This window comes from Heterodontus francisci, chromosome 4, assembly GCF_036365525.1.
Source record: "Heterodontus francisci isolate sHetFra1 chromosome 4, sHetFra1.hap1, whole genome shotgun sequence".
NCBI classification, from domain to species: Eukaryota; Metazoa; Chordata; class Chondrichthyes; order Heterodontiformes; family Heterodontidae; genus Heterodontus; species Heterodontus francisci.
Genome location: NC_090374.1, coordinates 40,720,462 through 40,748,153, shown reverse-complemented (window position 1 = coordinate 40,748,153; position 27,692 = coordinate 40,720,462). Strand labels below are relative to the sequence as shown.

The window sequence follows — 27,692 nt, the reverse complement described above, 5'->3', positions numbered from 1 at the left end:
GGAAATCATGGTTCCCCCTATAGGACACACATTGAATCTCAAATATCCGCCTGTGGTGGATAGCTCTGTACGGGAATTCTAATAGCTTTTGGACTCTAAGGGAATCAAGGGATATGGGGATAGATAGAGAAAGTGGAGTTGAGGTAGATGTCAGCCATAATCTAATTGAATGGTGGAGCAGGCTGGAGCAGCCTACTCCTCCAATTTCTTATCTTCTCATGTAAAGGCAAAAATTTACCCCATAGTAAAGATTGGGCCCTTGATCCAGAGTGAGTTTGACATTGAATTGAGTGTAAATCTAGTACTGTGTCAAATCAGGCATAAAAGTTCTGATGCAAGGTCACACAGACCTCAACCGTTAAGTCTGTTTCTCTCTACACAGATGCTGCTTGACCTGCTGAGTATTTCCAGCATTCTCTGTTTTTGTTTCAGATTTCCAGCATCCGCAATATTTTGCCTTCGTATAAAAGTTGCCATTGAGTCTTTTGAACCTTCTGGCTACTTTTTACACTCACTTGCAACAACAATAACTTACATATATATAGCCCCTTTACCATAATAAAACATACTAAGGTGCTTTAAAAGCATTATCAAAAAAAAATTGACACCGAGCCTCATAAGGAGATATTAGGCCAGACAACCAAAAGCTTGGTCAAAGAGGTAGGACGTAAGGAGCATCTGAAAGGAAGAAAGAGAGATAGAGAGGCAGAGAGATTTAGGGAGGGAATTCCAGAGTTTATGGTCTTGGCAGCTGAAGGTAAAGCCACCAATGGTGGAGCAATTAAAATCGGGAATGCTTAAGAGGCCAGAATTGGCAGAGCACAGATATCTCAGATGGGGGCTGGAGGAGATCACAGAGAAAGGGAGGGGCGAGGCCATGGAGGGATTTGAAAACGAGGTTGAGACTTTTATAATTAAGGCATTGCTTAACCGGGAGCCAATGTAGGCCAGCGAGCACAGGTGTGATGGATAGGCAGGACGTGGTGTGTGTTTGGACACAGACGGCAAAGTTTTAAATTATCTCAAGTTTGCAAAGGGTAGAATGTGGGAGGCCAGTCAGGATTGCATTGGAATAGTCAAGTGTAGAGATAACAATGGCATGGATGTGGATTTCAGCAGCAGATAAGCTGAGGCAAGGGCAGAGTCGGATGATGTTACTGTGGTGGAAATAGGCGGTCTTAGTGATTGTGCGGATATGCTCATCTCAGGGTCAAATATTACACCAAGGTTGCAAATAGTCTGGTTCAGCCTCAGACAATTGCAAGGGAGAGGAATGGAGTCAATGGTAAGGTAACAGAGTTTTTGATGGGGACTGAAGACAATGGTTTCTGTCTTCCCAATATTTTGTTGCAATCAACCACAGTACAGATCTTGTCTTTTGCTCTGTCTAAACAGTAAAAATGTAACTGCTGGGAGAGGAGTTGTGTGCTTTTGTGTAAACAAACTTTCACAGGACTTCTTCTGGATAGCAGACAGGTAGTACAATTTTATTATAGGCAGTTGCCTAGCTGAAACTTGAGCTGCAGCTACTAGCCTCAGGCTGACAGTTGTGTTGTAAATGAACTCTCAAACAACACTGTAACTGTCACAAGAGTAGAACCTTTAAAGAATCCATAGGCAGAACTCTGCTTTACCTCCTTAAAGGGCAGGGTAACATCACACTTAAAGTGGGTACCATTGCCAAACTTCTTTGGCCTCCTTGTCTCAAGAGACAATGGGTAAGCGCCTGGAGGTGGTCAGTGGTTTGTGAAGCAGCGCCTGGAGTGGCTATAAAGGCCAATTCTAGAGTGACAGACTCTTCCACAGGTGCTGCAGATAAAATTGGTTGTCAGGGCTGTTTTGCAGTTGGCTGTCCCCTTGCGCTTCTGTCTTTTTTCCTGCCAACTGCTAAGTCTCTTCGACTCGCCACACTTTAGCCCCGCCTTTATGGCTGCCCACCAGCTCTGGCGATCACTGGCAACTGACTCCGACGACTTGTGGTCAATGTCACAGGACTTCATGTTGGGTGCGTTTGCAGACGTCTTTGAAGCGGAGACATGGACGGCTGGTGGGTCTGATACCAGTGACGAGCTCGCTGTACAATGTGTCTTTGGGGATCCTGCCATCTTCCATGCTGCTCACAAGGCCAAGCCATCTCAAGCGCCACTGGCTCAGTAGGGTGTATATGCTGGGGATGTTGGCCGCCTCGAGGACTTCTGTGTTGGAGATACGGTCCTGCCACCTGATGCCAAGGATTCTCCGGAGGCAGTGACGATGGAATGAATTGTGACATCGCTCTTGGCTGACATACGTTGTCCACGCCTCGCTGGCCGTAGAGCAAGGTACTGAGGACACAGGCTTGATACACTTGGACTTTTGTGTTCTGTGTCAGTGCACCATTTTCCCACATTCTCTTGGCCAGTCTGGACATAGCAGTGGAAGCCTTTCCCATGCGCTTGTTGATTTCATCGAGAGACAGGTTACAGTGATAGTTAAGCCTAGGTAGGTGAACTCTTGATCCACTTCCATAGCATGGTTGCCGATATTTATGGATGGAGCATTTCTGACGTACTGTCCCATGATGTTCATTTTCTTGAGGCTGATGGTTAGGCCAAATTTGTGGCAGGCAGCCGCAATCCTGTCGCTGAGTCTCTGCAGACACTCTTCAGTGTGAGATGTTAATGCAGCATTGTCAGCAAAGAGGAGTTCCCTGATGTGGACTTTCCGTACTTTGATCTTCGCTCTTAGACGGGCAAGGTTGAACAACATGCCACCTGATCTTGTGTGGAGGAAATTCCTTCTTCTGAAGGCTTGAACGCATGTGAGAGCAACAGGGAGAAGAAGATCCCAAACAGTGTCGGTGCGAGAACACAGCCCTGTTTCACGCCACTCAGGATAGGAAATGGGTCTGATGAGGCGCTGCTATGCTGAGTTGTGCCTTTCATATTGTCATGGAATGAGGTGATGATACTTAGTAGACATCCGATCTTTGTTAGTAGTCTGAAGAGACCACGTCTGCTGACGAGGTCAAAGGCTTTGGTGAGATCAATAAAAGCAACGTAGAGGGTTATTAGGTACAATATAACCAGTGAAAATTTATGCATATCTATCATTTTGTACCATTGGACTTGAATATGGGATCTGCCATATTAACAATTTAATTGTTTAAAAATTTTTTTAAGCCATGTCTTTGTTACAAATTTACAAAGTCTTTTTCTTCATCTGCATTAACAGGTACTACACAGAGACTTTCTGTCTGTCCTGGCAACCTTTGGCCTGCACCTGAAAGATGAACATTTTAACCTTTTTCTGGCACGATGCAACCTTGAAAACAGCAAATCTGGGATCAAGTACATTGACTTCCTCAGAAACTTCCAGGACCGAAGTGAGAAGGGGATTCCGCATAAAATTCTGAACAACCCAAAACACAAGTTAGTGGGTTCTCTGTCCTGATGATGTAGGTTAGACTTTACCATATCACATTTGTGTTTTGATAGCATCTCCACCCATGCCAATTCAGAAAGCTAAAGAAAGTCAACTTCAAAAGAAGCTGGCTCGTCCCTCAAAAGACTGGCAACTCAAGAACAGCCTCGGCCTGTGAAAACAAGTAGTTACACAATAAAAAAAACCCTGCATGAGTCCTAGTTATGCCTGTCTTTTTGTGGGGTATGTTGAAAAACAATCTCTCTACACCTCCATCCCCCACCAGGACGGTCTGAGGGCTCTCCACTTCTTACTTGATCATTTGAGATTTAAGCTGTGGCTGTACAAAACATTCCTTCACTTGTTTTAAGGTTGGAGGGGAACATAAATTGGAATGCAGCCACTCTTGTTAAGCAGGTAATATGGGTGAGAGGGGTCTAATCTGTGTTGAGTTCTGTCAGCAAATGCTAACATGCTGACCACACCACTGCACTGCTTGTGGGTGGTGTATCTCCGTCTAGTTACATTTATGTGGCATCTTACCACATCCTAAGGATTTCCCAAAGCATTTAACAACCAGTGGATTCCTTTTAAAGTACAGTCATTGTTGTTACATAGGTACTTGCAGCATCATTTTGCACACAGAAAATAAATGATTAGATAATCACTTTTTTGGTGGTTTTGGCCAGGAAATATGGGAAAGTCCCTGCTCTACTTTAAATAGTATCATGGGATCCTGAACAGGTAGTCAAGGACGGAAGACTCATTCAAGACATGGCACCTCTGACAATGCAGCAAGCCTTGCACTGGCAGGGAGTCTCAGGTCCACATTGAAGCTTTGCCTCAGAGGTGAAAGTGCTACCAGCCGAATCAAGCACATGAATGACAAATGCTGAAGGTATATATTAATGGTACGTTGCTAGAGGGCGTTTCTGATCATGCTCTCATGACAAATTTTGAATTTTTACATGATCAGCAATGCATTCTCATTCATTTAGTAGTTTTATATTTCACAATTAGTAGACTTATAAGCTAAAAAAAATTACATTTGGTTTTTCAACAGACCCGGAGACCATTACTTCATCTAAAAGTTACCTCAACATCCACCCTTCCCCCTTTACCAGCCCAGTTCGCTAATGATTTCAGACCAAGTTCAAAGAAATACTGCCCCCCATTCAATTCCCCAGCCTTTCACAGAGCCGCTCACTTTAACCTGGCACTCTTCTCCCTATCCAGTTCATCTATGCTTTGTGCTGTTGCTTGAAGGAGGAATGTCTGATTAGTGCCATGGGATCTGTTACGCTCACCTTAGCAGGCAAATGGGGTCTTGATTTAACCACATCTGGAAGATGGCACCTCCATCACTACAGCTGCCCCTTAGTACCGCACTAAAGTGTCAGTTTAGATAATGTGCTAAGGTCCTTAATGGAGTCTGAATGCACAATATTAAAGTAACCATCTCACATTTGTGGTAAGGCCCTCCCTTCCAGTTCCTAGCACAACATATTCTCCACAGTTCCTTGGCCAACGTTGGCTGGCATCCAGATGCATCACATGATGCTTCTACCAGGTACAGCTGTGGTTTGTTCTGCATAAACATGTAGGTTTGGCTCAGTGGGAACACTCTTACCTCTGAGTCAGCATGTTTAAGTTCCACTTCGGAGACTTTCGCACATAATCTAAGCTGACACTTCAGTGCAGTACTGAGGGGATGTTGCACTCTCAGAGATGCCATCTTTCAGATGAGATATTAAACTGAGGCCCCATCTTCATGCTCACATGGATGTAAAAGATGCTATGGGACTATTTGAAGAAGAATAGGGGAGTTCTCCCTATTGTCCCGGCCAATATGCATCCCCTAATCAACATCACTTAAACAGGTTATCTGGTCATTACCTCATTGCTGCTTGTGCACAATTTGGCTGCCCTGTTTCCTACATTACTTCAGTGATTACATTTAAGAAAGTATAGCATTGATTGTAAAATGCTTTGGGACGTCCAGGTTGTTTAAATGCAAGTTCATTCTTTCTTATAAATTATTTTTTATTCATTCATGGTATGTGGGCATCGCTGGCCAGGCCAGCATTTATTACCCATGCCTAATTGCCCTTGAGAAGGTGGTGGTGAGCTGCCTTCTTGAACCGCTGCGGTCCATGTGGGGTAGGTACACCCACAGTTGCTCCAATGATAATCTAATATTAGAACGACAGACCAACTGTGAGATGTTCTGGACAGTGGGCCTTGAGTATGCTGTAGATCACTCTCGTCACTGACATTGAACTGTACCTAGGAGCACGAGGCAGGTTTAATCTGCTGCCTGCCAAACAGGACGACAATGTCCCACCACTAATTTTGCTGGAAGGATTTCAGAAACTGGCCCTGATGGAAAAAGGAAACATTGGTTCCATATGTGTATGAAAATTCTTATTTGCATGACACGAAACCTACAAAATACTCCTGAACTCAGGTGTGTCTGTATCAGGAATACAGTTAAGAACAGCTGTAATACACAATGAAAATCCATAAGCCATTTTGTGACAGGTGAATCTCCATTATTTAAGGGTGAACGTACACACACATTTTAATAGGAGGGATGAACAAATAATGTTATTGTTTTATTACTGAAATTGTTTGATTTTTAAAATATATGCATTGCTTCTAGATTCAACTGTGAAGGGAGTGTCAGTCTGTGCTCCACGATAACTGCAATTGAAGCAAAACTGACAAGCCTCTTTCAGTCAGACTTTCTGGCACTTTTAGCCACCTTTCAGTAAGTACCGAATTCTTCTACGTTCCATTGAAAACTAACTTAGCCCTTTTACCAGCGCAAGTGGAGGCTTTGGACGTTTCCACTGGATGATATTGACGGAAGACTTTGCACAACTAATTTCTGAGGTGTAAGCATAGGGAATGAAAGCAGCAGGTGGACTTTAAAGGATCTTTGAAACTGGACGGTTTACAGAAGGTGTAAATCAGTACATCAACACATTAGATAAATACATTAACTATTTTATAAAGTGAGGCTTAAGGTGATACATTCCTTTGCACTTCTAAGCAACATTTCACCTGATAAGCAAGGAGCTAATGGGAGGAAAGATGTTATTACGTCTTTATTACGAGGGACAAAGTATTTGACAAACTAATGGGACTAAAGGCAGACAAGTACCAGGACCTGATGGCTTACATCCAAGGGTTGTAAAGGAAGCGGCTGCAGAGATAGTGGAGGCATTGGTCGAAATATTCCAGAACGCACTGGATTCTGGGAGGGTCCCAGCATTCACCAGAGCTGGTGGGCAGCCATAAAGGTGGGGCTAAAGTGTGGCGAGTCAAAGAGACTTAGCAGTTGGCAGGAAAAAAGACAGAAGCGCAAGGGGAGAGCCAACTGTGTAACAGCCCCGACAAACAAATTTTTCTGCAGCACCTGTGGAAGAGCCTGTCACTCTAGAATTGGCCTTTATAGCCACTCCAGGCGCTGCTCCACACACCACTGACCACCTCCAGGCACTTACCCATTGTCTCTCGAGATAAGGAGGCCAAAGAAGAAGAATGGGAGGAAAGATGTTGTAACAGTCTTTATTACGAGGGACAAAGTATTTGACAAACTAATGGGACTAACGGCAGACAAGTACCAGGACCTGATGGCTTACATCCAAGGGTTGTAAAGGAAGCGGCTGCAGAGATAGTGGAGGCATTGGTCGAAATATTCCAGAACGCACCGGATTCTGGGAGGGTCCCAACGGATTGGAAAACCCCTGTTCAAGAAGAGAGGGAGACGAGAAGCAGGAAACTATAGGCCAGTCAGCCAAACACGGGGGTCATTGGGAAAATGCTAGAGTCCATTATTAAGGAGAAAATAGCAGGACATTTAGAAAAGCTTTACACAATCAAACAGAGTCAACATAGTTTTGTGAAAGGAAAATCACGTTTGACAAATTTGCTTAAGTTCTTTGAGGATGTAACAAGCAGAGTTGACAAAGGGGAACTGGTAGATGTAGTGTATTTGGATTTCCAGAAGACATTCGATAAGGTGCCACATTAGAGATTATTGTACAAGATAGGAACTCACGGTATTGAGGGTAATGTATTAGCATGGATTGAGGATTGGTTAACTCACAGAAGACAGAGAGTCGGGATTAATGGGTCTTTTTCAGGTTGGAAAGACGTAACTAGTGGAGTGCTGCAGGGATCAGTCCTAGGGCCTCAATTATTTACTATCTATATTAATGACTTGGAGGAGGGGGCAGAGTGTAATATATCCAAATTTGCTGACGATACAAAGATAGGTGGGAGGGCATGTTGTGACGAGGACATAAGGAATCTGCAAAGGGATACAGATAGGTTGAGTGAGTGGGCAAAAACCTGGCAGATGGAGTTTAATGTAGGAAAGTGTGAGGTCATGCGCTTTGGTAGGAAGACTCAAAAGGCAGATTATTATTTAAATGGAGAGAGACTTCAAAAAAGTGCAGCACAAAGGGATCTGGGTGTTATTGTGCATGAAACACAAAAAGTTAGCATGCAGGTGCAGCAAGTAATTAAGGTGGCAAATGGAATTTTGGCCTTTATTGCTAGGGGTTTGGAGTTTAAAAATAGGGAAGTCTTGTTGCAACTGTACAGGGTGTTGGTGAGGCTGCACCTGGAGTACTGTGTACAGTTTTGGTCCCCGTATTTAAGAAAGGATATACTGGCATTGGAGGCAGTTCAGAACAGATTCACTAGGCTGATTCCTGGGATGAAGGGGTTGACTTATCAAGAACTGCTAAACAGGTTAGGCCTTTATTCATTAGAGTTTAGAAGAATGAGGGGTGATCTTATTGAAAGGTACAAGATTCTGAGGGGGCTTGACAGGGTAGATGTTAAGAAGATGTTTCCATTAGTGGAGAAATCTCGAACTAAGGGACATAGTTACAGGATAAGGGGACACTCATTTAAAACTGAGATGCGAAGCAATTTCTTCTCTCAGAGGGTAGTGAATGTCTGGAATTCTCTACCCAGGAGAGTTGTGGAGGCTAGATCGCTGAAAGTATTTAAAGAGGAGGTAGATAGAGTTTTGAAATATTGGGGAGTTGAGGGCTATGAGGAGCTGGCACACAAGAGGAGTTGAGGTCTGGGGCAGATCAGCCATGATCTTTTTGAATGGCAGGGCAGGCTTGAGGGGCCGAATGGTCTACTCCTACTCCAATTTCTTATGTTCTAACTCCACATCATTTTCATTACACTGACATGCAGCTGATAAAATATTTTCTGCCTACAGTTCACACTTCAATATCTGCAGTATTATTTTGGTGTGTCATGCAGACCCCCACCTGCCAAGAATGAGGCATATTAATTTTATCATAGGAATATTGATTTTAAACTGTCGCTGGAGTGAAGAAATGACTTGTTTGAAGATCACCAGACACTGGGCTGGAAGGACATTTACATACTAAGAGACGCTACTTGTGGAGACAAAGGACTATTCCCTTCTCCAATTAACCCAAATAGATTTTGATCACCAGACATTGAAGGTGTAAGGAAGCACATTCCGGGGACTGCTATGATAATAGAATCCACAAACCTTGCAGGAGAGACTATTCCAAATAAGGAGCTAGTCACATGACTAACCTGCTGGGCAATCTGGGGTTTTTTGAATTGTGCCACACAGAAAGGAACAAAAGGCAGTTTGCAACTGAAGCTGGAACAAGCAAGCTTCTCTCCTGTAATAAAAGCAAAATACTGCGGATGCTGGAAATCTGAAACAAAAACAAGAAATGCTGGATTCACTCAGCAGGTCTGGCAGCATCTGTGGAAAGAGAAGCAGAGTTAACGTTTCGGGTCAGTGACCCTTCTTCGGAACTGACAAATATTAGAAAAGTCACAGATTATAAACAAGTGAGGTGGGGGTTGGGCAAGAGATAACAAAGGAGAAGGTGCAGATTGGACCAGGCCACATAGCTGACCAAAAGGTCACGGAGCAAAGGCAAACAATATGTTAATGGTGTTTTGAAAGACAAAGCATTAGTACAGATTAGGTGTGAATATGCTGAATATAGAACATCAGCAAGTGCAAACCTGAAGAAAAACAACCTGAAAAAAAACAGTGGGTAAGCAAACTGAACAAACTAAGATGAAATGAAATAAATGCAAAAAATGTAAAAAGGAATGCAAAAAAAAGGAAGAAAAAATAACTAAAAATGACTAAAAATGAAAGTAAAGTGGGGGGCTGTCATGCTCTGAAATTATTGAACTCAATGTTCAGTCCGGCAGGCTGTAGTGTGCCTAATCGGTAGATGAGATGCTGTTCCTCGAGCTTGCGTTGATGTTCACTGGAACACTGCAGCAATCCCAGGACAGAGATGTGAGCATGAGAGCAGGGGGGAGTGTTGAAATGGCAAGCAACCGGAAGCTCAGGGTCCTGCTTGCGGACTGAGCGGAGATGTTCCGCAAAGCGGTCACCCAGTCTGCGCTTGGTCTCCCCAATGTAGAGGAGACCACACTGTGAGCAGCGAATACAGTATACTACATTGAAAGAAGTACAAGTAAATCGCTGCTTCACCTGAAAGGAGTGTTTGGGGCCTGGGATAGTGAGGAGAGAGGAGGTAAATGGGCAGGTATTACACCTCCTGCGATTGCAAGGGAAGGTGCCCTGGGACGGGGACGAGGTGGTGGGGGTAATGGAGGAGTGGACCAGGGTGTCGCGGAGGGAACGATCCCTTCGGAATGCTGACAGGGGAAGGGAGGGGAAGATGCGACTGGTAGTGGCATCACGCTGGAGGTGGCGAAAATGGCGGAGGATGATCCTTTGGATATGGAGGCTGGTGGGATGAAAAGTGAGGACAAGGGGAACCCTGTCACGGTTCTGGGAGGGAGGGGAAGGGGTGAGGGTAGAGGTGCGGGGAATGGGTCGGACACGGTTGAGGGCCCTGTCAACCACAGTGGGGGGAAATCCTCGGTTGAGGAAAAAGGAGGTCATATCAGAAGCACCGTCATGGAAGGTAGCATCATCAGAGCAGATGCGTCGGAGACGGAGAAACTGGGAGAATGGAATGGAGTCCTTACAGGAGGTAGGGTGTGAAGAAGTGTAGTCGAGGTAGCTGTGGGAGTCAGTGGGCTTATAATGGATATTGGTAGACAACCTATCCCCAGAGATGGAGACAGAGAAGTCGAGGAAGGGAAGGGAAGTGTCAGAGATGGACCATGTAAAGGTGAGAGAAGGGTGGAAATTGGAAGCAAAGTTGATAAAGTTTTCGAGTTCGGGGCGGGAGCAGGAAACGGCACCGATACAGTCATCAATGTACCGGAAAAAGAGTTGGGGGAGGGGGCCTGAGTAGGACTGGAACAAAGAATGCTCGACATATCCCACAAAAAGACAGGCATAACTAGGACCCATGCGGGTACCCATAGCAACACCTTTTACTTGAAGGAAGTGCGTGGAGTTGAAGGAGAAGTTGTTCAATGTGAGAACAAGTTCAGCCAGGCGGAGGAGGGTGGTGGTGGATGGGGACTGGTTGGGCCTCTGTTCCAGGAAGAAGCGGAGAGCCCTCAAACCATCCTGGTGGGGGATGGAGGTGTAGAGCGATTGGACGTCCATAGTGAAGAGGAGGCGGTTGGGACCAGGAAACTGGAAATTGTCAAAATGACGTAGGGCGTCAGAAGAGTCACGGATGTAGGTGGGAAGAGACTGGACCAGCGGAGAAAAGATAGAGTCTAGATAGGAAGAAATAAGTTCAGTTGGGCAGGAGCAGGCTGACACAATGGGTCTGCCGGGACAGTCCCGTTTGTGGATTTTGGGAAGGAGATAGAAGCGGGCTGTCCGGGGTTGCGGGACTATGAGGTTGGAAGCTGTAGAGGGAAGATCTCCAGAGGAGATGAGGTCAGTGACAGTCCTTTGGACGGTGGCTTGATGTTCGGTGGTGGGGTCATGGTCCAGAGGGAGGTAGGAAGAGGTGTCTGTGAGTTGGCGTTGAGCTTCTGCAAGGTAGAGGTTGGTACGCCATACAACAACAGCACCACCCTTGTCTGCAGGTTTATAGAACATAGAACATAGAACATAGAACATACAGCACAGAACAGGCCCTTCGGCCCACAATGTTGTGCCGATCCTTTGTCCTCTGTCAAGGACAATTTAATCTATACCCCATCATTCTCCTTTATCCATATACCTATCCAAAAGCCTTTTGAAAGTCCCTAAAGTTTCTGACTCAACAACTTCCCCGGGCAAGGCATTCCATGCCTCGACCACTCTCTGGGTAAAGAACCTTCCCCTGACATCCCCCTTATATCTCCCACCCTTCACCTTAAATTTATGACCCCTTGTAACGCTTTGCTCCACCCGGGGAAAAAGTTTCTGACTGTCTACCCTATCTATTCCCCTGATCATCTTATAAACCTCTATCATGTCACCCCTCATCCTTCTCCTTTCTAATGAGAAGAGGCCTAGAATGTTCAGCCTTTCCTCGTAAGACTTATTCTCCATTCCAGGCAACATCCTGGTAAATCTCCTCTGCACCCTCTCCAAGGCTTCCACATCCTTCCTAAAATGAGGCGACCAGAACTGCACACAGTACTCCAAATGAGGCCTTACCAAGGTCCTGTACAGCTGCATCATCACCTCACGGCTCTTAAATTCAATCCCTCTGCTAATGAACGCTAACACCCCATATGCCTTCTTCACAGCCCTATCCACTTGAGTTGCAACTTTCAATGATCTATGCACATAGACCCCAAGGTCTCTCTGCTCCTCCACATGCCCAAGAACCCTACCGTTAACCCAGTATTTTGCATTCATGTTTGTCCTTCCAAAATGGACGACCTCACACTTTTCAGGGTTAAACTCCATCTGCCACTTTTCAGCCCAGCACTGCAACCTATCCAAGTCCCTTTGCAGACGACAATAGCCCTCCTCGGTATCCACAACTCCACCAACCTTTGTATCATCTGCAAATTTACTGACCCACCCTTCGACTTCCTCATCCAAGTCGTTAATAAAAATCATGGTTTGATGACCATGTCGGGGTTAGACCTGAGAGAACGGAGTGCCTCAAGTTCAGAGGGGGACAGGTTAGAGTGAGTGAGGGGGGCAGAGAAATTGAGACGACCAATGTCTCGCCGACAGTTTTCAATGAAGAGATCAAGAGCGGGTAAGAGGCCAGGGTGAGGGGTCCAGGTAGAGGGAGAATGCTGGAGGCGGGTGAATGGGTCTGCTGGTCGGGGGGAGGACTCCTGGTCAAAGAAGTGAGCCCGGAGGCGGAGGCGACGGAAGAAGAGCTCAACGTCATGCCGAGCGCGAAATTCATTGAGGTGGGGGCGTAAGGGGATAAAACTGAGTCCTTTGCTGAGTACAGAACGCTCAGCATCAGAGAGGGGGAGGTCAGAGGGTATAGTGAATACACGGCAAGGGGTCAGATCAGAAGGGGTGGGGTCAGAGGGAAGTGAAGCGGAAGGAGGATCTGGAGGGGCATTAGTCCCCATCAGCTGCTGGAGCTTGCATTCCTTAACACCTGAAAGGAAGAAAAAAAGTTTTTTGTTAATGCGTCGGATGAGACGTAAGATGAGATGAAACTGCGGAGTAGAACAGATTTGAGATAAGGTGAGATGGTGCTGCTGGAGAGAGAGGTCCAGTGTGTGCAAGCTTCTCTCCTGGCTGTCTCTCTCTTTCTCACTTTCTCTCAAGCCACCGGACCCACAGAAGACAAGTAAACCTCAAGAGATAAAAGACTCTAATATTGAAACAAGTAGAAGTGTACACTGGGCCCCAACGAATTGCAGGACTTACCGGCAAGCAAAGACTCCACATCAAACTCAAAGGACAGTAAATAGAAACCAATCTATTGCCTCAAACTTTTCCCCTGTATTCATTCTACTTTTTCTGTTTCTATCTGCATGTGTGTTTATCGCCTATGCATGCTAGCGTGGTCGCGTCTCATATTCATAGTCGCTAACTGGATTAGAGTTCAAGATTAATAAACTTCTACCTTTCTTGTTTAAATCTAAGGAAACCTGTCTGATCTCTTTGCCTTACAGTTGGAGCAGTGAACAAGGATTCACTGAGGGGAAGCTAAAACATGGTGTTTTTAAAATTAAACCCTGTTACGGTTAAACCAGGCAAAGGCTGAGAGGGAACCCCTAGACCCCTTCCCACCTGGTCGTAACAGGTGCCTTCTCAAATTTTCATTAGTTATTCATACCTGCAACGTGTCTGCTACGAGAAAATATTCCGGAAGTTTGCTTTGTCTCATACTGCTGGATTGCAGCAGCCACATTGATTTTACAGCAAAGTAAACCCAAGAGAGGGAACAAGGTGACATAACTTGACAGGAGCCTGGGTCATATTCTCAAATATTTGTGGCACTAATTATGCATGTATTTCTACTGAAAAGAAATATAGAGCCAGGATAGACTTGTTAAGTAAAGAAAAAAGACAGTTATTTTGACAGCTGTAGATTACATTTTCCATCTTTTTTATATTATTGTCTGCTGCTAAGCAATGAGGTGATTGGCAACAAACAGCCTTCATTTTACTTCTAATCTGTTTGTTGCTTAACTACGTTCTAGGAGTTGAGAGGGCAGGACCATAGTTAGTTAAAGGGGGTTGGTTAGCTCAGTTGGCTAGTGTGTGGTTCAGAACAATACCAACAGCGTGAATTCAATTCCCATTCTGGCTGAGGTAGACTTGGGGAAATGCCTCTTTGCTCTGCCCCTATTGGTGAAATGTTTAGTCTGGGATGCCGACACAACCAGAGCAGAAGAAGCAGCAGAAAACTCTGGTTAGATCCCATCTGGAGGACTGGGCTCAGTTCTGGGCACCATTCCTCAGGAAAGATATATTGGCCTTGGGGTGCTGCACAGAACACCAGAATGATGCTGGGCCTGAAAGTGTTAAATTATGAGGCCAGGCTGCATAAACTAGGCTTGTATTTCCTGAGTATAGAAGATTAAAGAGTGATCTAATTGAGGTCTTTAGGATGATTAAAGGGTTTGATAGGGTGGATCACCCAAAACTGGCAGAACTTAACTCAACTGTAGCCTCTGGACAAGGGCTTCAATCAACAGCCATCTGATTGGGCAGTGAGTGACATATTACAATTCGACCAGACATTTCTAATTGTCATCCTGGGCCCCCACCTGCCAAGCTGAGGCACATTAATTTTGTCATGAACATTGATTTTACACTGTTACTGGAGTGAAGAAAGGACTTGTTAAACAGATCAGCCATGGCTGGAAAATATATTTGCATATTAACAGACAGTGTTTGGAAGGACAAAGCAGCCATTCCCTGACATTCAAGTCATAATGGACTTTTGATCACCAGACGTTGAAGGTGGGGGAGCGCGCATTCCAGGTTGACTGCTAAGATGGCCGAATACACAAACTGACATGGTCAAACCAGCTAGTCACATGACTAATCTGCTGGGTAACCGAATTTGTACAGACAGTTTGAACGGAGAAAGTCTGGTTGCTCCTGGACTGAGAAGATCTCTCCTGTCTGCTCCCATCTCTTTCTCACAAACCTCTGAATCCACTGAAGACACATGAACCCCAAGAGAGAATAGTCTTCTACAGCACACAAGGTTTAAGAATACAGGGCCCCAATGAAAAGCAAGATCTACCTACAATCAAGAACTCAACAGTGAGCTCGAAGAACTGTAACAGAAACTCTTCAGATATTGCCTCAAACTTTTCCACTTTATTTTTCTTCTCTTTTCTGTCACTTGCATGTGTGTTTCGCGTATGCATGCTAGCATGGGCGCGTCGTGTATCCTTAGGCGTTAACCGAATTAGAATTAAAGTTTAATTTTAATAAATTTCAACTTTACTTCTTTAAACCTAGGAAAGCTTGTTTGTGCTGGTTTCTTTGCCTTATAATTGGAAATTAAACCCTGTTACAGTAAGAACAGGTGAAGGCTGAAAGGGAACCCTTAGATCTCTTTCTCACTGGGTCCTAACATATATATTCAATCTAATTTTCCTGTCAGCTGTGGCCATAAGTGGTCTCTCTAGCAGGAGGATCCTAATTTTCCACCGACTTCTAAAAGTAAAGGATTGCCAAAGTGATACCACTGACAGTGTAGCCAAGTACTTTCCTGATCAATGATATTACTGATGTGGTCCTTTATTTAAGCTACTTTTTTTTTGTAAGAATTTCTTTTAAGTTTGCCACCGACCCCTTGCCTCTCACCAGTCAATTGTGAGCCGGGTGTGTTTATTTTTATTTATTTATAGATGCAACACTGAAACAGGCCCTTCGGCCCACCGAGTCTGTGCTGACCAACAACCACCCATTTATACTAATCCTACAGTAATCCCATATTCCCTACCACCTACCTACACTAGGGGCAATTTACAACGGCCAATTTACCTATCACCTGCAAGTTTTTGGCTGTGGGAGGAAACCAGAGCACCCGGCAAAAACCCACGCAGACACAGGGAGAACTTGCAAACTCCGCACAGGCAGTACCCAGAATCGAACCCGGGTCCCTGGAGCTGTGAGGCTGCGGTGCTAACCACTGCGCTGCCCACTGTGTTGGTCTGCTCCCAGTCCTCTACTGATTCTACTTTTCTGGTAGGATGGCTCAATTAACTTTTTTTTCTCTCCTTGTGGAGCAGCACCTCACTTCACCAGTGGCTGGTGGGAGCCCTGCCTCAGGTAAGCTGCCCAGTAAAACCATGCGGCCTCCCTGTGGCTTGGCGGGGGGGGGGAGGGGGTGCGGGGGACGGGATGGGGCAATTGTGCAAAGGCCGCATCTGCGCCAACACCACACCACCATCCCCTCCACCCCCACAACAACCACCACCCCTCCTCCTGCCTGATTTGCCCCAGTAAGCCTGCCCCCACTTACTCTGGACCTCCAGTGCTGCTTCTGGTCCTGGACCTAATGCAGTACCAGCAGTGGCTAGCAGTCCCAGTGGTGCTGCTGGGACTGCTAAGCTGTCAGCCCTCTGATTGGACAACAACACTTGGAGGTGTCCTTAAAGGGATGGGAACCCCAGCGTTAGGCAATTAACTGCCTGAATGCCGTAAAATGCAGCTGGGGGTCCCCAAAGAGTCAAGGTGGGGTTCCTCTCACCTTTTTGACCTGGCATCGGAAACCCTGCCGCCTGCATAAAATTCAGCCCATTGTGTTGCTTGCCAACCTATCATACTTCATATGTTGCCACACATTTACAAGAATTGAAATAGAATTAGTACAATCTGTAACTGGACGTGCAAACAGCAGCAGCAGCAATGGCTAGAAATAAGAACCCAAGAATATTTAGCAACTTGCAACCAGCATTAAGTCCAACAAACATGTCCCATTATGATTGATCGCAACACCATGTGCCCACCTTTTTATCGGGCTGGATTTTATGCACCCGCTGCAGGGAGTGGCGGCGGGCGAAAACAATGGTGGCACACTTGTGGGTTGCGTGCCGCCATGCCACCGCGATCTTCCTCCTGGAGGCCCATGCTAATGACCTGGTCGGGCAGCCTCCCCACCACCACAGAGTCTCGCCACCGCCGGGAAGATCGGGCCCGTTCCTCCCAGCATTGGGCTCCATGGCGGGCCGCTGCCAGAACAATCTTCCGGCACCCCCGCCCCCTCCACCTCCACCATGGAGCCTGACGTCGGGAACTCCATTCAATCCCGGCGATTGTATCTCTTCCTCCTCTTTCTGTCCAGAAACACAACAAGATACCTCTTGAGCCTGTTTATGCATTTTATTTTACTTCTCTTATAACATTATTCCACAATTCCATTATCTTTTGTGTAGCAAGAATCCACCTGAATTTACTTCCTTATCTTCTCATTTTGAACCTGTGTCCCTGATCTGTTAGCTCTGTGGAATGGGGATGAAGTGGCCAGAATCAAATTTTAGTTTTCCTTCATAATTTCAGAAACATTGATTAGGTCTCCTGCATTATTGTAACCTGTAGTGTTTGACTGATCAGTTTGATTGTTTAAACCCCCGGGTGGAGCTAGAGAGCAGAAGTAGAATTGTGGGAGATTTCTGGAAGCTTCCAGGAGACATTTTGAATTTGTCTCACACACACAGGCTGTTGTTAAGACATGTGCTGAAATCTGCAAGACCGTTTATTGTTAATGTGCTTTCAATAAACCAGTTGATTATTCAACACAGTGTGATATCGGCATTGTTCAGAGTTAAATCAGATATCAAAATTTAACCCAGTGCAAACATAAGACAAAGCAACTTGCTTAAACTTGTCTTGTATTCCTGCTATCCAGAATTTGCCCATTTGTATAACCTTTCGATGGTTGTAATATACATTGGGGTAGAGTTGCCGTCTGGGCACAATCTGCAGTCCGAGTGTAAGGTTTGCTTGAAATTAAGCTAGTTTTCCAAAGTGAAGAAATTGTTAAATTTTCTACTCAAACTCATTTGCATATTGACAAACGAAAATCTTCCATTAACCAGCTCAGTTGGGAAGTGTGTTAGAACGTAATTCTTTATTTTTTGCCTTGCATTAAAATAATTTCCTTGATATATTGAAGAGTTTTAACCTGGTGCAGTTTCATTAATACAGCTGAAAATGAGTTTATCCCAAAAAATAAGCATTTTTAATAAGTGTCTACTCCACCACCTGAGTAACCCAATTTTAAATAGCTGTACTGAATTGAAAAAACTAATCACAACCATTTGCTAGTTATATTGATATATAGTAGTTAGTTTCATAGTAAATTAAATATTTTTTGATATGTAAACACTTTAAAATGGTGCCCATTCGTATATCTGCACATGAGACAAAACCTTAATTTGAAGAGGCTCTTTGAAGGGCTGCAACTAGGCACTATGAGCCACGGTGAGTCACTTGACCTGGGAGCATGGCCAATTTTGTGGGTAGGATTGGCTTCCTGTGGATGTTCTTTTAAACTGGCATAAATCATACAATTATAGAAATTTACAGCACAGAAGGAGGCCATTTGGCCCATTGTGTCTATGCTGGCCAAAAGAAAGAGCTCTCCAGTCTGATCCTACTATCTAGCTCTTGGTCCGCGATCTTGTAGGTTTCGGCACTTCGAGTGCATATCCAAGAACTTTTTGTTTAAATGTAATGAGGGTCTCTACCTCTACCACCCTTTCAGGCAGTGAATTCCAGACAGCTACCACCCTCTGGGTGAAACAAAATTCAGCTCAATGCCCCTCTAACCTTCTATCTTTTTACTTTAAATCTGTGCCTGCTGGTTACATATGGTTGATGGTTGACATCTCTGCTAGGGGAAATAGATCCTTCCTATCTGCTCTATCTAGGTCTATCATAAATTTATGCACCTCAATTAAGTGCCCCTTCAGCCTCCTCTATTCTAAAGAAAACAACCCCAGCCTATTCAATCTTTCCTCATAGCTAAAATCCTCCAATCCTCATAATATCTTTGTAAATCTCCTCTGTAACCTCTCTGGTGCAATCACATTCCTCCTCTAATGTGGTAGTCAGAACTGTATGCAGTACTTTAGCTGTGGTCTAACTAATGTTTTATACAGTCCTAGCATAGCCTCCCTGCTCTTATATTCTATGCCTCGGCTTCTGAAGAAAGGTTTCCTGAATGCCTTCTGAATCACCTTATCTACCTGTCCTGCTACTTTCAGGGATTTTTGGGCATGCACTCCAAGGTCCCCTTATCCTCTCCACTTCTCAGAGTCCTACCATTTACTGTGTATTCCCTTGCCTTATTTACCTCACACTTCTCCTGATTTAATTAAATTTTCCACTATTCTGCCCATCTGACCAGTCCATTGATATCTTCCTACAGCCTTCTTCCTCAATATCAACCATACGACTAACTTTTGTATCATCTGCAAACCTCTTAATCATGCTCCCTACATTTCAGTCTAAGCCACTGATATATACCACGAGAAACAAGGGATATGATACTGAGCCCAACAAAATCCCACTGGAAACAGCCTTCCAGTCACAAAATTATCTGCCAGCCATGACCCTTTGCTTCCTGCCACTGAGCCAATTTTGGATCCAATTTGCCACTTGCCCTTGAATCCCATGAGCTTTTACTTTTCTGACCAATCTGCCATGCCATGGGACCTTGTCAAAAGCCTTGCTAAATTCCATGTGGACTACATCAAACACGATACCCTCCTTATTACCTCCTCAAAAAATTCCATCAGGTTGGTTAGACATGACCTTCCCTTAGCCAATTCATGCTGACTGTCCTTTATTAATCCGTGCCTTTCTAAGTGACAATTTATACTGTTCCTCAGAATTTTTTCCAGTAATTTGCCCACCACAGAGGTTAGGCTGACTGGCCTGTAATTACTCGGACTATCCCTTTTTCCCTTTTCAAACAATGGTACAACATTAGCCCTCCTCCAGTCCTCCAGCACCATGCCTGTACAAAGAGAGGATTGGAAAATCATGTCAGAGCAGCCACTATTTCCTCCTTTTCCGCTCTTAACAACCGGAGCTACATTTTATCCAGGCCTGGCAATTTATCTACTTTCAAAGATGTTAAACCTCTTAATATTTCCTCTCTCACTATGTTTATCAAATCCAATATTTCACACTCCTCCTCCTTAAATACAATGCATGCATCGTTCCCTGCTTCTGTGAAGACAGCTGCAAAGTATTTATTAAGACCTTTGCCTATGTCTTCCACCTCCACACACAAATTTTGGTTTCTAATAGTCCCTATTCTTTCCTTAATTATCCAGTTGCTTTTTATGTATTTATAAAACATCTTTAAGTTATCCTTGATTTTACTTGCCAATATTTTTTCATGCTCTCTCTTTGCTTTCCTAATTTCCTCTTTAATTTCACCCCTCCACTTTCTATACTCCTCCAGGCTTTTTGTGGTACTTAGCCCTTGGTATATATCATAACCTTCCCTTTATTGCCTTATCCTACCCTGGATACTCCTTGACATACAGGTGAGTCTGTATTTGGGAGTCCCAACCTCTTTCTTTGTGGGAACATATTTGTTCTGAACCCACACTATCTCTTGAATGCCTCCCACTGCTATGACACTGATTTATCTTCAAGTAGCTGTTTCTAGTCCACTTTAGCTAAATCACATCTCAACTTAGTAAAATTAGCTTTTTCCCCAATTCTGAACTTTGACTCCTGTCATTTTCCATAACTATGCTAAATTTAACTGAATTATGATCGCTAGCACCAAAATGCTCTCCCACAGATACACGTTCCACCTGCCCAGCTTAATTTCCCTAAATCTAAGTCTGGAACTGCCCTTCTCTTGTTGGGCTTGCTACGTACTGGCTAAAAAGGTTCTCCTGATTACATTTTTAGAATTCTGTGCCCGCTATACCTTTTACACTGATTTTATCCAAGTTAATATTAGGATAGTTGAAATCTCCTACTGTTGCTGCCCTATTGTTTTTGCACTTCTCAGCAAATTGCCTACTTTTTTCCTCTTCTATCTCCCTTTGATTGTTGGGGTCTATAGTACACTCACAGCAGTGTGATTGCCCCTTTTTTGTTCTTCAGTTTAATCCATATGGCCTTATTTGATGACCCTTCAAGAATAACATCCCTCCTCACAACTGTGATTGTTTCTTTAACCAATAAAGTGACCCCTCATCTTTTTTTATCCCCTTCTCTATCACATCTGAAAACCCTGTAACCAGGAATGTTGAGCTGCCATTTCTGCCGTTCACAGCAACTTGATTTACGCTCAACATAACTTGCACTTAAAATTCCTCAATCTTCTGTGCTAGTTTAGCCTATTTCAGGCAAATTGCATTTGAAATACCAGCTCAAAGTAAAGTAAACTTTAATTCTTTAATGTTTAGGTAGGTCGAGTGTCAATGGGCTTGTGGGATGCTGACTTTATAAAGAAAAGTGAAAAAATTATATTTTGACAATCTCACTGATTTTGTTCTTTGTAAATTACAGAAAAATTGACAAACTGGGAAGGAATGTTATCAGCCAACAGGAATTCCGAGCTGCCATTGAGAGCAGGTGCATTCTGATGATTCATAGTTTAATAACAAATAAAGCATAATCAATATTTCTGAAAGCAAATGGGAGGAATTATACAATTTCCGAGAGTGACAGTAAAATGTATCTTCTGTGCCTATGTGATAATTGCCATTAAGTTGGTGAATGTGAATAGGGAGAAGGCAAACCATCACTTTTCCCACAGTTTCCGTTCACCTTCTGCTTCCTGTAGAGAAAATGGTTGGAGAGGTGGAGGTGGGAGGCTCTGATAACTGAAAAAGAGAGAAAGTCTTCCATTTATATCACCCTGTTCACAACCTCAGGATGTCCCAAAGTGCCTTACAGCCAATGAAATACTTTTACCATCGCAGTGTAGGAAATATAGTAGCTAATTTGTGCATGGCAAGATCCCACAAACAGCAATGTGATAATGACCAAATAATCTGTTTTAATGATGTTGGTTGAGGGATAAACATTGGAGAGGACTCCAGGGCGAACTCCCCAGCTCTTCTTCAAAGAGTGCCATGGGATCTTTTATATTCGCCTGAGACGGCAGATGGGCCCTCACTTTAATGTCTCATCTGAAAGACGGCACCTCCAAGAGTGCAGCACTCCCTCACTACTGCACTAGAATGTCAGCCTTGAATCTGTGTTCATTTCTCTGAATGAATTTATTGCTATGTGGGAATTTTATTATCACAGTCTTCCTTTAAGGCCAATTTTTAGCTGCGTTCCTTCTGAATCCTAACTGCAGTGTTTACCCTCCAGCTCCACCAGAACGTTGCAAGATGCTATTTAAATATGTGCATTTTATATTACTCATTATATTGTTCATTAAAAGGATGCAAATAATTGTTTCAGAAAAACACTGGGCAGGGTGTGCTGTATAATCTTGAGAAATGAATTTCCATGAGCTATCACATTCGTCACTGTTACACACATCCTTAAGAACTTTAATGGATTTGTGCTGATCAATTGAGGTAGAACAATCCCAGGTGAGGATTGAGTCAGCCTTTTCATTGAGAAGGGAACAGCCTGCTCGAGTTCCCGCTCCTGATTGTTATCCAGTTTCTCTGTTCGAAGATTGATGTGGGCTGATTTTCCTCAGCTATGTTTCCATGGATTACTCAAGTGCAAAATCAGAGTAAAAAAGGAGCAGAGACTCCGGTTTTAGTAATGGAGCAGGTGCAACCTAGGGGCACCCATGGAAATGAGGCTTGTCACCTCATTTTCTTTCCTTCATCTGCACTGGGTGAGCACCCAAATGCATGGGTGCCAGAAGAAATTGGTGTTTTTCCTTGAGCCCGATCCACCTTAGATCTGAGGATCGGTAAGGGGCATGGGGAGCAAAGTCAAGGAGCCACAAAGGGTGAGTCTAACCTTTTTACAGCCTCCTCGGAGACCTTTGGGCCTGGACAATTGCTAACTGTTTATTTTGAACAGCGGTCTGAAGGCTCCAAAGCCAGATGACATTCCCACTGCTTCAGGCATCTTAGTCATGCAGCAGCAGCTCCATTTCCACCCTAGTTTTTAGGTGCAGGGTTTTGCCAGTGGTGGTTGTACACTAAGGATGCACTGGTTTGATCCGTGCCCGGGGTTTGAGCAAAAGTAGAGCTGGAGAGGGAAATCAGCCTCAGTGTGAAGATGCTAAGTGAGGACAGGATCGACTTTGGCTTTTATATGCAATTAGACTGCCCATACTCACTGTCTGGACTCAAATACAGAGTATAGCATGTAGATGCTCGGTGAGGACACTTGCGACATTAATACATGGTAATAAACGAGTGAATCAAAAATAAACAGCATGATTTACATTCACTGTTTCTGTCTGTAAGATATATCTAAATAGCTATCCAATCTCATTGTTTCTGTCAGTCAACTATAACAAAGTTTCTTACGAATATTGTATCCAGTCTCTGTAGCCTTGAAATTAAACTGTGCCATATTAGTGTCTAAAAACTTAACATGTTCATATGAAATTGCATTTCTACTAGTTTAACTGAAGTATTAACCTCTTCAAATAGGAATTTCTTGCAAATAGTTAGGCATTTGTATACTAATATTCCCAAAGCAGTTTTTAAAGAGGGAAACCAATCGAAAGAGCTTGGGGAGATCAGGTAAGAGAGGGATTGAATACACAGGAGAATAGGAATTCAAGAACAGCAGAGAAGCTAATAGGTGAGGGAGAGGGATAAAATACCACCCAAACTACAGAAGAGCAATAGGTATAGGCAATTATAGGGTGAAAAATCAGATTATTTATAAAAGCAGATGAAAGAGGTTGGCATGTAATAAAGGAGCAGATAAGTGAATTTCTCATAAGTATGTGAAAGTGTTCATATGATTTAGCGCAATTAGGGAAAGAATAAAAATGTCGTAAAAACTGCAAAGATAGAAAGAGATCCTTTTCAGGAAGGAAGGAGTTAAATGCCATTTGTAGAGACAGAGCAAGTGCGAAGAAAATTGAAGGAAAGAGAACCTATTGTAGAAGAGAGTGAAAACCTGTTGTGTGAGAGAGAAAGAGTGTGTTGAAGTAGAAGGAAGAGATGGAACTTATTAACTTGAGAAGGAAAAAGAGAGGATGTAAAATTCTCCTGTGGGAAGGGAGCATCTATGATTCTGCTGGGAGTGGGAGGCATAATTGCTGTCAGGGTTTGAAGCTGACATTAGAAAAGAGCATATTCTCCAATCATGAGCAATGCTATGGAGGATTCCTGTATGTACCCATGGAATCATAGACTGATGCAGCATGGAAGGAGCCCATTTGGCCCATAGTGCTTGTGCCGGCTCTTCGGTAGAGCTATCCAATTAATTCCACTCCCCAGCATTTTGCCCATAATTTTTTCTCTTCTGATAGTTATCCAATTCACTTTTGAATGTTACTGTTGAATCTGCTTCCACTTGGTTTCATGCACTGCATTCTAGATCACAACAACTCACTGTGCCAAAAAAAAATTCTAATGTTACATCCCATTGAATATATTAATTACTAAATTGGGACCTGATTTGGCAATATCAAGAAGCGTGACTGACCACGCAATAGCTTCCAATTTCTCCTTGTTTTCTTTCTAGCATTGATGGTGTTACGACCAGGTGAGGAGGGGGTCTCAGGCTCCCCTCTTACCCTTCCTCCTTCCTCTTATTTGACTGTAACAGGGTTTATTCCTTTTAAACAGTGGTTGTGCTTCCCACCTACCTTTACTGTGATCGTGAAAGAACCAATCGGACAGATTTTCTTGAGTTTAAACAAGAAAGAGGTAAGTTTATTATACATAACATTCTAACCCCGATTTAAAAATACTAAAAAATATGCTACATTTGCGCAAACATTCACACGAGAATCTCACACACAAAAATAGACGACAGAGGGAAAAATAGATTTGGTGGTTGGATTAAAGTCCAGAATAAATGGAACTTAAATACACAGTCTGTGAAGTGGATGATCCGGTAGTCCCCGCTGGTCAAAGTGCACTTTGTGGTTGGCCTGCTTTGCTCGGGGTTTTCTTGAAGGCAAAATTGTAGTTGGCTCTCTTCCCCTGGTCACTGGCTGTAGCAGTCCGTAGGCTTGGAGGGTCCACAGTCACAGACGGTTTTCAAACCTGATATTTTCTGGGAAGAGAGAAAGAGAGAGAGAAAGGAAAGCCCACAGCTTTCTCTGCTGCTGCAGTCTCAGTTACTGCTTGTCTGTTTGTCCAAGGGAAACAAAATCAGCTTCCCCTGAGATGGACAGATGGTCACATGGCTGCTTCAGGTTCTCCGGAACCTTTTACAAACATACGAATTAGGAACAGGAGTAGGCCACTCGGCTCCTCAAGCCTGCTCCGCCATACAATAAGATCATGGCTGATCTGATTGTAACCTCAACTCCACATTCCCGCCTACCCCTAATAACCTTTCACCCCCTTGCTTATCAAGAAACTATTTACCTCCGCCTTAAAAATATTAAAAGACTCGGCTTCCACCGCCTTTTGAGGAAGAGAGTTCCAAAGACTCACAACCCTCTGAGAGAAAAATGTTTTCCTCATCTCTGTCTGAAATAGGTGACACCTTATTTTTAAATAGTGACCCCTAGTTCTAGCTTCTCCCACAAGAGGAAACATCCTTTTCACATCCACCCTGTCAAGACCCCTCAGAATCTATGTTTCAATCAAGTCGCCTCTTACTCTTCTAAACTCCAGTGGATACAAGCCTAGCCTGTCCAACCTTTCCTCATAAGACAACCTGCCTATTCCAGGTATTAGTCTAGTAAACCTTCCCTGAACTGCTACCAACGCATTTACATCCTTCCTTAAATAAGGAGACCAATACTGTACACTGTACTCCAGATGTAGTCTCACCAATGCCCTGTATAACTGAAGCATAACCTCCCTACCTTTGTATTCAATTCCCCTCACAATAAATGATAACATTCTATTAGCTTTCTTAATTACTTGCTGCACCTGCATGCTAACCTTTTGCGATTCATGCACTAGGACACCCAGATCCATCTGTATCTCAGAGCTCTGCAATCTCTCCTATGAAGTAATGTGCTTTTTTATTCTTCCTGCCAAAATGGACAATCTCATATTTTCCCACATTATACTTCATTTTCCAGATCTTTGCCCATTCACTTAACCTATCTATATCCCTTTGTAGCCTCCTTGTGTCCTCTTCACAAGTTACTTTCCTACCTATCTTTGTGTCATCAGCAAATTTAGCAACCGCACCTTTGGTCCCTTCATCCAAGTCATTTATATAAATTGTAAAAAGTTGAGGGCCCAGACTGATTCCTGTGGTATGCCACTCATTACATCTTGCCAACCAGAAAATGACCCATTTATGCCAACTCTGTTTCCTGTTAGTTAACCAATCTTCTATCCATGCCAAAATGTTACCCACTACACCATGAGCTTTTATTTTCTGCAATAATCTTTGATGTGACATCTTTTCAAATGCCTTCTGGAAATCTAAGTACAGTACATCCACTGGTTCCCCTTTATCCGCAGCACATGTTACTTCTTCAAAGAACTCCAATACATTGGTTAAACGTGAGTTCCCTTTCACAAAACCATGTTAACTCTGCCTGATTACCTTGAATTTTTCTAAATGTCCTGCTATAATGTCTTTAATGATAGTCTCTAACATTTTCCCTTTGTCAGATGTTAAGCTAACTGGCCCGTAGTTTCCTGCTTTCTGTCTCCCTCCCTTTTTGAATAAAGGAGTTACATTTGCTATTTTCCAATCTAATGGAACCTTTCCTGAATCTCAGGAATTTTGGAAAATCAAAACCCACGCATCAACTATCTCACTAGCCACTTCTTTTAAGACTCTAGGATGAAGTCCTTCAGGACCCGGGGACTTATCAGCCCACAGCTCCAACAATTTGCTCAGTACCGCTTCCCTGGTGATTGTAATTTTCTTGAGTTCCTCCTCCCATTTCCTGATTTGCAGCTATTTCTGGGATATTACTTGTATCCTCTGTGGTGAAGAGCGATGCAAAATACCTGTTCAATTCATCTGCCATCTCCTTATTTTCCCTTATTAACTCCCCAGATTCACTTTCTGTAGGACCAGTGCTCACTTTGTTAATGCTTTTCTTTTTAAAATATCTATAGAAACTCTTACTATCTGTCTTTATATTTCTCACTGGATTACTCTCGTACTCTAATTTTTCGCTCCTTATTAATCTTACTGAAATTCAGGGTTAGGAACCGGCTCCACAGGCCCCAGGATGCTAATCTACACTTGAAGAGGGTTTGCTCTTTCAAAGTCAATATGTTAGGACTGCCTTGACTGCCGTACTAATGAAGCCATTTTAGGTAATTCAATCACTTCGAGCAAGCCATTGTCCTGAGTCCATGCTGTTCTAACGTCTGGCTGCGGGTGGATCTTTTGAATGTGAAAAGGTGTTTCAGATGCAAATTGCATAGGGCATCTTGGCTGCTAGTTTTTTAAAAGTTAACTGTGGGATTTTTATCCATTAAAAGTTTCCAGCTGATGAACTTAATATTTCTCATTTGGCAAATGGGGTTTTCTTGACACTGGGGACTGGGAAATGAAGTGGTTCAGTAGTGATGCTGGTTCTTATGATCATAGGATCACAGAAGTTCCTCATAGCGCACTGGTACAAGCAGCAGCTGGAATCTGGGCTTATTCCTATTGTGATACATTATGTGAACATCCATACTGCCCTCGCAAATCAGTGCAGATCTCCAACTAGGTACCCTTGTATAGGTCTGATTTTGAAGAATAAGGGGGAATTTTCCCAAGCCATTGGAGGCGGGATTGGAGGTGGGGGTCCAGGAAAATGGGGAAAAAAGGATGTCGGTTCCACCTCCTTCTGGATTTCCCAGGGTCAAGTTGCCAGGGAGGTTGGGAAGTCCCGTGGATGCAACAGACAGCCAATTAAGACAAACAAGAAGCCAATAAA

General features: G+C 43.7%; 1 protein-coding gene across 1 annotated transcript in view; it reads left to right on the top strand.

Moving 5' to 3' along the window:
* si:ch211-197n1.2 (EF-hand calcium-binding domain-containing protein 6) overlaps positions 1-27,692 on the top strand; it is a 91,015-nt gene that overhangs the window by 31,892 nt on the left and 31,431 nt on the right. The window contains exons 9-11 of the mRNA XM_068028784.1: positions 3,214-3,410; positions 6,065-6,172; positions 21,239-21,304. Of these exons, the coding sequence (XP_067884885.1) occupies positions 3,214-3,410; positions 6,065-6,172; positions 21,239-21,304 (371 nt within the window). The remainder of the gene's footprint in view (positions 1-3,213; positions 3,411-6,064; positions 6,173-21,238; positions 21,305-27,692) is intronic.